Consider the following 11,904-nt stretch of genomic DNA (forward strand, 5'->3'; position numbering starts at 1 on the left):
CCGAAGACACGGGAGTCATATCTGACAGAAAGTTTTCACCTTGGCTAAGCCCTGAGGTATCATCCTGATCCACCTCAGGATCCACTTCATCCTTACAGTCAGTTTCTGTTTTACCAAGGACAGGACCTCTTGGAAAAGTCTTCCCGTTCCCTGTTTCTGGGCTTGGCTTATCTGCTGCCCCATCATCGGCAGCGTACCATCTTTGGCGAAAGGCAGTTCTCTCCACATTAAAAGTGCTTAGGCGTTGACTGTCTCTTGCTGAAAGAGTTCCAAATTTAGCTTTTAGATCTTCATCAGTCTCTGCTTTTTTAGTTCCCTGTTGCTTTTTCACAGTAGCGTTGCCATCAGAGGGTGCTTTTACCTCACTGTCTGTCATCTTACTTTTCCTTTTACTAGTGCAAGAATATACCAAGGATCCCATGTGCAATTTGCTAAAATAATCAGTGACGGATTTTGTTTCCATGGTCTCTGGCTCCATTTCCATATTATCTGAATGAAGAATCTGCTTTGAAGGCACAACTTTTGACTGTAGCTCTGCAGCCTGACGACCAGCCAAAGGCTGTGAGGGCTTCATGCCTGGCCCTCCAGCCTGATTCTTAGCGATGGGAAATTCAGTCTGCTCTTCCACAAGGGGTTGGTAGCCTTCACTTGTGGTCAAAAACACACGTGCACTGTTTTCCGACTGTTTCTGTGCCGTGGCTAGTTCAGAGCTTTCAGTCATTTCGGAGGAATTTGTTTCATTGCCAGAATCTGAAGAAGACTCAGGGCTATATGCTCGCAGGATAGCTACACCTGCAAGCCACAGAAAATAAGAGTCAATTAAATGACAGCAGCTGGAGCACCTGGATAAGTGACAAGCAAAGGGGGTGTGTTAGAGACAAAAATATGCTTTGTAAGAATACTCTGACTTTATTGCACAGTTCCCGGGACAGGTAGTTTAGTAACATAATGGTAGTTCCATTAAATAATATGGAATATGATGTATGCGAAATGATGGCAGAAAAAAAAGGAAAACCAAAAAAACCCCAACCCTCATGAAATGGAGTATTTCCAAAGCTAAACGGATGAGATGGGATGATTTTCAATGAATAAATGTAACTATGGTGAAAGAACCTGAATTGTCATTCGTCTGCTGTTCCTCTGAAGCAGCCAAAGCTTCTAGTGCTTGAAGTGTAGAGACTACAGCATCATCTAGCCCCTTCTCACACTTCCCCTCTGTATTAGTAGGGACAGCATCGATAAGCGACACTGGAATGTCATCATTGCCTAGATTACTGGCTTGCTCCTTGTTGTCTCTAGGCTGCGTTGCTGGATTCTGAGAGTCTTCCTCATCTGAACTGTCCCTGAAGCCAGGTGGAGGAGCAGCAATGGCCATGTTTAAGGTATGCAATAGGAAATCATCTTCATTATCATCCCCTTCTGGAGGTGGAAGTGAAGTCAAATCAATAATGTCATCACTAGAACCAGAAAGGCTGAGAAGAGCAGGCCTATTGATTTCTCCTACCATAATGTCTTCTTCACAGCTTACTTCATCTTCATCTTCGGCGTCATCTGTGTTCTCTGCATAACAAATATCATGCAGCAAAGGCTCTTCTATCCCTTCCGCAGCTCCAAATATTTTACTGTCATTTATAGTTGCGTAAACAGAATTTGTAGCAAACTGAATACTTTCAGCATCTGGTGACAACTCCAGGCCTTTAATGTCATTGGCATTACTAATATAAATGGCTCTTTGTTTTTCTAGTACTTCTGGACTTTCATCCAAAAGCCTTTCATAGCCAAGAGTCTGGGGATTGATACCATCCAAGCTGTGATCTCCAAATATAAAGGAAACTTTTGCTCCCCTGGGGGAATCCTGTGCTTTCTTACTAGATTCCAAACCTGAGAGTGACAGCAGTGAAGGCTGATTAAAATTTCTGCTTTCTTCTGCTTCAGTGGGGTCACTTTGCTTGGCCAGATGCTGATCAAATCCACCTGAATTATACGTATTTTCTATGTACAGATGTCTGTGTTCTTTTTGACATAACAGACTTTCAGAAATGTCTACAGTCTTTTGTTTTGGATCAGCAAAGGACATTTGAGCTTCTTGATCTCCTTCAGCCAGGAAAGTGGTAGTTTTTGGTATACAGTTCCACTCAGAAGCAAGGAGATTATGCTTCCCTCTATTTTCAGGTCCTATAACATGATGAAATAAAATCAACATTATGAAATCAAAGAGCAAAGTAATGTAATTTTTACACAATAACTTGTTAACGCTGAGTAATTAACACTCTGAATAGGACAGCTGGGCCATCAAACACTTCAGAAAATCACTTCCAAACTCACCTCTGCTCTATGTTAAATACCTGTTGATTCAATGACCTAAAGTTTAACTGGTACTTTTGAACTTTAGTACAGAACTAAACCTCAGCTAGGTCCAAATGCTATTCCAGGAATAGTAACACAAAATCTAATCCCCAGCTGGTTTCTCCAACACCATATGTATTCTTACAAATGATACAGCTATATAAAATAATAACACTCACAGGGGACATGCATCTGTTTCACTATAGTATGAAAGACATTCATCACCTGCTTTATTTTACCACTAAGATGCTACCATAGGCTGAATATTAGAACATTACAAAGCTGAACTGATATGCTGTGGTACTAAGTCTAAACCAGCAGTCAGATCTCATTTAGCACAGCTTTCTATTTATCTGGAGGTACACTGGCTTAAGGTGGCTTCTGTTTTATGCATTGGACCATTATTAACATGCATTGCAATGAATACCTGTTTCTCGGCTCCCTGTGTTTTTCTTGTTGGCCATGTTAAATATTGAGCGCCTTGAGTCAACCAGCAGTCTATAATATCCAGCTGTTAGGCAAGCAAGGTTCATTGCATCTGATGACTCCATCAGAAGAGTAATAGGCTAAGAAGAACACAACCAAGTCAGGCTCAATCTGTTTACATGTTGACAATACTACTACATGGAAGCAAAAGGAATTACATCACAAATACCACATTGAAAAATACACGAGAACTTATTTTCCTCACTAACAATATAAAAAAGTATCAAACATTTAGAAAGGACTGGAGTTGCAGTAAGGTAGAAGTCCAACTGGACATTTTAAGAGCTGATTTTGCTCTCTTTCTAAATGAAGCTAACCATTGTAAGACTCTTGCTCCATCTTTTCCTTGCACAGTTGTATTATTCTCACCAAAGCACTGTTTACTGTTATTCTGAAACTGCCAAGGGCTAAGAACCTGGTACATTAGGCACTGGAGTCTTGCAGCAGTATGGGAATCTGCAGTTTCCCAGAAAATGAGGTGCCCTAAGCACAAATAAAGCAAACAGAGTCAGGGAAAGTTCACGTTCAGAAAATGCAGTAGTGAGGTTAAAGCTACTGTTACATGGCAGTGACAGTGAATATTACAATGACAGCTTAAAAGATTTCAGTGTTTGTGGCATGGCATTACTGAAAAGACAAGTGGCAAAAAATAAGCAGATAAACAGAGACAAAGAGAACACAGAAAGATCCTCAGAAGGGAGATCAACAACAAAAAAACCTCAAAGCATTTAGAAAAAAAAAGTCAGACCTAACAAAAATGAGACCTCAGAGCTTTGAAAAGCTACAGCTGCTAGGCTAGCAAGCATCAAACCGAAGACACACACATGAAGTATACTTTAATTCCCTTTTCTTTTGCCAAAATGTATACATTTCTTTGTCTCAAACTTTTGTTCATATCTCTGTAGCTTTTAACACCAAAAGCTGCTCTTCACAAATTTATCTTAAGGTGGGTAGTCTCTACAACTCCTAGAGAGGAAATAAGAATGAAGCCCTTACCATGATACATGGGTAGAAATTACACCGTAGAAAACTCATCACTCGCAGTGTGTAGTGACTCACAGCTATGTGGACATTTGAGACAATTTATCATAATTTAGCATGCAGAGCCCACTGTCACAAGACAGATGAAGGGACCTACATCATTTGTTCCAGGAGGAATATTACGTGCAACAAGGATGGCTCTCCAACTTATTCAACCCCTTACTAAGTTCAAAGACAACAGATTCTGATGGAGGCTGTGGCTGTGCCCAAAACATAATTGATGATCATAGCTTACTACCAAACTCACAATAGGTCTGATCACTTTTAAATGCCCATCCTGCAGCATCTTAGACCAAAATACCCCAGGTGTCGTGCCCTAAATGTTGTATGAACAGTTTTCAGCAACATGTGAAAATTTATGCATTTTGGTTTCTTTAAAGTATTTTGTGCCACAATTTGAGGTTCTATTCAATGCATGCTTCTTTCAAAGCATTCAACTACAGCTATAGAAGTTAACTACACATTATTAAACCTACAATGGGCTAATTAATCTCTGTTCTTTTGAGCGACTACTAAAAACTATTTGAAATGCTATGTTGATCTCAAATTTCCTGCAGTGATTGACAGAAATGGATGATCTCCCACAGAAATCTGAGATTGCAGAAAACAGTGTTGTGAACTACTGTTAAAACTGCTGAACAGTTCTATGACAGCTGAACTTTTATTGTCTGCTTCTGCCAAGTGATACATGTTTGAGAAGAGATTAAAGAGAAGCAAAAATAAAAGAAAAATCTGAACTGTTTATTGATTTATCCATTAAGAAAGTACTGGCATATATGACACATATTGGTATATTCAGAATCTGGATATATGAACCTGCCTACTGTAAGGTAAGCCAAAGGATGAAAACATCAGTTGAGAATAGCTACCTGTGTGTGCCTGCATCTCCTCCACAGGATACAGTGACAAGCCCTACTTTTGCTCCACAGAGAAGCAATTTTTTTATCAAATTCCACCCAGAATCTCTGAGATTTGTAATTTTAATGTTAGGCTAGTCTCTCTGAGTCTAAGATTGCATGTGCCAAAACACAAGGAGACAGGGATATATACATAGTTTGCAATAAGGCATAACTATAACATAGTAGCAGTACTATAACATAAACCAACACAGTATCATGGTAATATATAAAACTATGGCATACAGTGCTGCATTTTACATATGAGCAGAGGGGAAGAATTTAATTTCTGTATTACTTTTTCCATCTGTAAAAAGGGCATAACAGCTTTCTCACAAGAGGGCTACAAGTTTAGCACAGTAATGCAGGTAAAGCAGCCTGAGATCATTGCTAAGTAAGGTGAAAGGGATGCTGTGTTCAGCAACCTGTACATTTCTCTTAAACTGCTGTCAAAGAGCATCTAGATTAATTTACAACAATGTTGTTTTCATTAACATTAAATACAGGGAAACAGTTCCAGGTCAATAAACCTAAAGCATTCAAAGCAAAAGCTTAGTAAAATATTCCTTGTGTATGTTTTTCGTGTATAGCTGGCTAAGCAAAAAGAACTGCTAAGCTCTATTTATTTTAACAGAATATTTAAGTTTGAAGTATAATGAGAACTCTTCCTTCAATATCTGATTATCATGATTAATGCTCTAGACAATCTGTTAAGCCTTTCACTTCAAAAACCAAACAGAAAACACACCAAGAAGAACCAGAACAATATAATATAGGAAACTCTACTCATTGCCACTAGATTCCACAGACTCAAAGTGGGATTCAAGAGAAATTAAATTACTATAGGTAGATGAAAAGCATCTATGAATATATTATGTAGGACAAAGCACTTAACTGGAATTATAAGCACTAAGAAAAAACCCTTGCCTTTTTACAGTTTGTTTCATTGGTAACTGCTACACGATTACTTGCAGTGAACTTTGCAGATGACACACTGGATTACATGTGACTCAGATTTCATGCAGCTGGTGATTCTCTAAGAGTGATAATATTTTCTGTTACACTGGAAGGAGCTTCAAAAGAAGGTCAATTTCATAATCATCTTTTTGCACCAGAGAAATAAAGAAAGACAACAATGAAGTAAATTGCCTGGGGTCAGCCAGGAAAAAATCAGAATAGAATACTAGTGCTGCAAAACACTAGTCTGGTACAGCATAGGATCCTCAAATGCCCAAGGTACACTATGCATGCACTCTGATCAAAAAAAGAAGCTAAGAATACACTGTCAGAATATGTTGGCAGGAAGGTGTTCAGAACAATACAGCTTGATCAAATACTCAAATAAAGACAAAATTGTTATTTAAAGCTATTATATCAATATAAATCAACAACAAACTTACTTTCACATCTAAGACATGCAGCTCAACTCTAACACTGCTTTCGTCTTCTGTAAACATCTCAATCCTGTTCACATGGCTGAAGTCTGCCAGGAGAGCCACCAGGTTTGTCTTGGTGTTTATCACATGACTGATGCCGTACCGTGGCCCTACTAACAGAGTCACTTCTGAACGCTTTTCTCCCTGCTTTAGCAGAAAAAGAAAAAAAGTGAAAGTAAAAAGGTACTGATAGGTACTGCATAGTGACAAATTGCCACTGCTTTCTTCCATTTTCATAGAGCTACATTTGCATGGCATTTCTACATTAAAGGTTATTATGTTTTCCTAAGAAGACACGATATACAAGAGCATACTTGATTTATAGTTAAAAACAAAAAAGTAAAGGAATCTGCTGCTGGATATTGACTGTACTGCAGTTTTTAGATGGATGGTAGGATGGATGGATGGACTCTGCTTCTGTTAAAAGAAAATCTTTGTAATTAAGATTTTTCCAAACTAATAATTTTAGTATTCCATAGTTAGTTGGGTGGCTCTATTTGCCAAAAAGATGCTTCCTATCTCCAAATCTCCAGTAAAATTAAAATTATATCAAGAATTTTATTTTCAAGATGAAAAGGGGAAAAAAAAGGTATTTGGTTCAATTAACAATGATTTTTTTCAGTGTATGAACAGAACCTAAACTTCTAAAGAAAATCCATATGGTCCAGCTTTTGCAAAAAGGCATTTGGATTAAAAAAAATCAAGAGAAGAGAGAGACTATTTCAAGAGAAATATTACCACTAGCGTTGCCTTGAAAACACGCCCTCCATATAATCGTAGATCACTGAGGAACTTCAGATAATGCACCTTGGCTTGCAGCGCAGACAGCTGAGGAAGGAGAAACAGGGGTGAGAGTGGTGGAAATCAACACATTACCAAATTCAGAAAGAAAATGTATTTGTGTAGTCTAAGGAGAATGGACTGCAATAACAGCTCTTCAGAACCTGAAACTAAATCATTAGATGCTTGAGTTTCAGGTGAGAAGAAACAGTTTTATTCCTAAAATAAAGGTCTTGCTCATTTATTTATTTAGAAGGCACTGAGGACTTCGGTGTGGGTGGATCAGAACACTGTAAGAACACTGTGTTTGCTCCAGTGAAGGGAAACATTGAACTACTCAAATTAAACACATGCTCATTGAGGGGTTTCAAGCCTAGACAGCAGCTTTCCATTCATAATCACCATTAGTTCTTAAACATTTATATACCTATACAGAGAAAGAGAACAAAAAATTTGCTTTTGTCAGCTATGAGTACTACATTATGCCAGGTACTTGTTGGCATATGGCATATTATTCCACCTCATTGCTGCATTTCCTATTTTTTAGAGTAGAACTCTTCCACTATATTTAGTAGGGAATAAATCTGAAAGCTAAATACAGTACATCAACACATAGGATCATATCATGCAATATGTGTCATAATTTATCTCCCTTTTCCTCCTCTGAGCTTAAAATACCTACTTAAAAAGAAACAACTCAGAAATATTTTATGAGACTGCATGAAAACAAGAAACAGTTCATTTCACCCAAACAGTCACCTCCCTGGTGTAAATCTTTATATCTGGATTTTTAAAAGGTAAGATATACCAAGCTCATCTAATTTGCTATTCTAATGTCAGCTACTAGATTTCTAATTCAAAATCTTGGATTTTGAACAGCATTTTAGGAGCCCCTATCCTGAGGTTTTTCTAGACAACAAGGAGGAAACTGATCCAAGGGAAAGCTTTCCCTTCCCTTCAGCACGTGTTCAGTTGGTGGTTGTAAAAAGCAGGAGAGTCCTGAGAATGACTGGCATCCCTTTATGTGGAGGGAAAGAAGACCTTTGAAAGAAATCAGTTCCTGTGTCAGTACTCACAAGTGAGACAGAAGGTGGTGATGAGCTCAGATGCTTTGTTTGAGTCTTACTTGCTAAAAAAAGTAGGTGGGCATACAACGTATTTCCAAAGCTCAAACAGAACAGAGTGAATGCAAAACCAACAGTCTGTTTGCTGCAGGAAGAGACTGTTGCAACCTCTCTTCTAACCAAGAACCAATGCATCATCACCTGCAAGGCCTGCAGCAGTGATGGCATCCAAAATAAACCCAGATTTACACTATCAGGATAAACAATAAGCAATTGGTATTATTTAGCTCTAGCTACAGCAGTACAGGAGATGTGCAGTGCTTCAGTCAAAAAAGGCAGCCTTTCTTCCTGAGCATCGCAGGTCAAACACCTAGAGCTACATTGGCAGTCATGATGTGATCCGAAACCTCCAAGCAGGAATTCTGTGGATCACAATGAGCCTTAGCTCAGGCACCAGGTGTTTTGGGTTTCTGCTGTTCAGAAACAGTGTGTCATGAAGCAGGATTCAACTAATTTTATGTCTCAACTAGTCACTCTCAGGTTCTTTTTATAGTCCGTGGAGAGAAATAGGCATTTCTAGGACACAAGTCATCTGACCTATTTTTGGTTCCTAATGTGGGATGGGATGAATCGCTCCCTAGAAATGCCTATTTCTCCCCATTGACTACAAAGAGAGACTAGATGACTTGCATAAAGAAACTTCATTATGGTGTCTAAACCCAGCTTCTTCAGCTGTATATGTTTCTCTGAGACATTGACTTCTACATGTTTTTTCCAGTTGAAGCGAAAGCTTAGTGCTAAGAAAAGCATTTTACACAGCAAGGAGGGTCATTTACTGTAAGGAGCATCATCTATCCAGTTAGATCTTGGCCAGCAAAAAAGTGTCTACCTACAGAATAATGAAAAACAAGCCTGAAAAACAGCATTTATGTCAGGCCCATAGGTTTATGTCATTCAGATAAGAGTATCAGATAGAGAACAATAACTTTCCAAACAACTCTGCCCTTAATAGGAAGCACTAAATGAATTCAAAAATATATATCTTTATCACACATGAAGTATTAATAACCAGTTTTCTGGCATTCTCAAGATGATAGTTCAGTTGGGTTATAATTAATTATTTTAATTGTTCTTGGCTATGTTGTACCAAGTACCAAAAGATAAATCTCTGAAAATATAATGGCTAGGTGTTTCTCTGAAGGATTAACTTTAAATGTTTCCCATGCACACCACCTTTTCTGTTCTTTAAAACATATTTTCCATTAAGATGCAAATGTAATACCTTTTTACCCGGAGGAACTAGGTTTTGATTTGCTTTGACAAGGTGTGAAAGTGCTTTCTTTATGTTCTTTTCTTTCATGCTTTGCAGCACAGCAGATGGAAGAAAAGTCTCTAATCCCCATTCTTTCCTGCAATAAAAGGAATATATTTAATTTCACAATCCTGTGATGATTATTTATCTAAAGATTAATGACTATCATGCCAGTGAGTAAACACCTGAAAACAGAAGGAGAGTTGATCAAGTCCATAGTTTTGCAATAACACATTATTTTCTATATTCAAACTATATATTACTTATGAAAAAGATGCTCTAAAATGAAAATAAGTTTTTATGTTCAAAGTCTATGCTGTGTTGTTAAACAACACTTAATGACATAGGCAAGTACCATTATAGAATTAAAATTGCAGAAGATTGAACAACATAATGTCAGATTTAATTTTACTTTCTAGTCTAGAACATGCAAACCAACCAGCCATTGTCTTTTCCAGTTATACATTGTGGGTTTTTTTCCCCTCTCAAAAACAGCCAGTCCCCCTCCTTTTACCAAATTTTCTTTTCTGCTTGAAGCACCTTTTTTAATTGTATACTGACTTTTCACTTGTAAGTAATTATTTCTGTGGATTCATTAACAGGATACAATAGAACATGATCTTCAGTAAGGTGAATAAACTCTACAAAACTGAGTGTGCAACAGTTATTATTTCCATTCTGCAAGTAAACTAAGCAACAAAACCAAAAGTTTTGGGTTTGAATTTTGTTTGTTTGTTTTAAATACAAGTAGATGTACACACAATTGCATTTTGGAAATTTTCTTTTTCTTTGTAGTTACACATACACGCTGTCTAAGATAAAACAGGTGCCTACTGGGATACTTCTGTATTTAAGAAATCTTACAAATGGAATCCAAGATTTTATTGTCTTCTGAATCAAGAAGTCATCTGAATTTTACTATAATAACCTCTACTAAAACCTTAGGATTCAGACCATATAAACTTAGATCTGACCAGTGAATCACTGAAAGCAAATGAGTTAACCTTATTTACATTTATAGGCTATTTCACATGCGTAAACAGATGACCAAAATGTAAATGGACCAAAAAGGTCCATACTTACAGCTCTTAACACACCTGAATCAATTTCAGCGACAAAGAATGAACTTAAAATTGGTGCAGGCATATAGACATATTAAAGAAACAACATTAAAGAATTTACAGAGTTATTCCTACTGCTTCACTTTTAAAGAACACACTGCATTCTCAACTTACTCTATATATTTGAGAGAGATTTTCTGAGTTTGCTTGGTGGTCACAGTTGCAATATACATTTGTAACGCAGCCAATCGCAGGGCAATGTCATATTTCAGTTCTGGTCCAAATCTTTCCTGAACCACGTCGTTACAGCTCTGCCAAAGAACCAGTAGAGGGAGCATGAAGTTCAAAAATATTGCACTAAAAATAAATTATAGTCTTTTTTTTTTTTTTTTAAATTAACACTGCATGAAGAGCAACCCTGAACTCAGCAGCAGCACCATGCTGTAGGTAGAACTGCTGCTCTCAGAGGTGTCAGATGCTCACCAGGATATGGGCACTTCTGAAGAACACAAGTACTTCTGCCAAAGAGCAGAAGGCATGAACATTTTGATCTAAGCTCTCTTCATCCTTCCTGGGGAGAACAGTAATCCCCTGTCAGAAAGAGTGCTGGGAGGGTATCAGAGTATCTGGACTCAGGATAGCAGGATTCTACCTGGTGAGATACCCAGGAGAACCACACTGCTTGTAGATCAGTTTTCTCATCCATTTTACTGCAAGTTCCTTTTCAGACATCATTTCTGTCTGATATTACAGTACCAGAAGTAAGTACTAGCAATTACTTCAGCTTCACTCTTTTCTAAAGCCAAATGTATTTTGGAAAGATATCAAAGCATTACTATTTGGAGAGACTTATGAAGGAAGAAGACAAGCAGATGATAAAGATTTGCACATTCCCCAAGTGCAATCATTGGCTTTATGCAGCAGAAATAAAAACCAGGATTTACGGCAGCCATGCTTTTCTATGTGAAGATATAAATCTCTATATACACTGAGTGCAACTATCTTTATTCTCCTTTACAATGGTCATGCTTTCACTTACCTGTACATAGAGATATTCAAAAGCAACTGGATCTCTTCTTAAAAGATCAATGGGATCCTTTGGGACAAAGCTAATCCTGAAAAGACATCTCATCTTATGCGAGTTTGGCCTCTGGGTCACCTAGGGCAGTGCAATAATCATATTATACCTTGGCAACCCTGATTGAGCAATGCTGTCTATAGCTTTAGGCAAGAAAAATAATTCTATTCAACAAAGAGTTTTGCCATGGGCTCCTGATTAAGTTCTTCACGTAAGAACATCATATATATATATATATATATATAATCCTGTGGGAAGACTTTTAGACTCATATAGGCATGACTGCTGAGTACAATTAATCCTCAAAGCAACAAAATTCACTCATTCAAAACCAGAGTGAAAGAACAGAGAAAACAGACCTTAATGAAAATAATCCAAGTGAAATACAAACTGACTTGTGCTTC

At 37.7% G+C, this 11,904-nt stretch overlaps 1 protein-coding gene across 1 annotated transcript in view; it reads right to left on the reverse strand.

Moving 5' to 3' along the window:
- The window catches only part of FRMPD4 (FERM and PDZ domain containing 4), a 112,330-nt gene that overhangs the window by 4,075 nt on the left and 96,351 nt on the right, over positions 1-11,904 (reverse strand). The window contains 8 exon segments of the mRNA XM_010178513.1: positions 1-792; positions 1,114-2,175; positions 2,774-2,912; positions 6,170-6,352; positions 6,944-7,033; positions 9,332-9,458; positions 10,597-10,733; positions 11,462-11,581. The exon segment at positions 1-792 is cut by the window's left edge and continues 411 nt beyond it. Of these exon segments, the coding sequence (XP_010176815.1) occupies positions 1-792; positions 1,114-2,175; positions 2,774-2,912; positions 6,170-6,352; positions 6,944-7,033; positions 9,332-9,458; positions 10,597-10,733; positions 11,462-11,581 (2,650 nt within the window).

Source organism: Mesitornis unicolor, unplaced genomic scaffold, assembly GCF_000695765.1.
Source record: "Mesitornis unicolor isolate BGI_N332 unplaced genomic scaffold, ASM69576v1 scaffold5332, whole genome shotgun sequence".
Classification (NCBI taxonomy): domain Eukaryota; kingdom Metazoa; phylum Chordata; class Aves; order Mesitornithiformes; family Mesitornithidae; genus Mesitornis; species Mesitornis unicolor.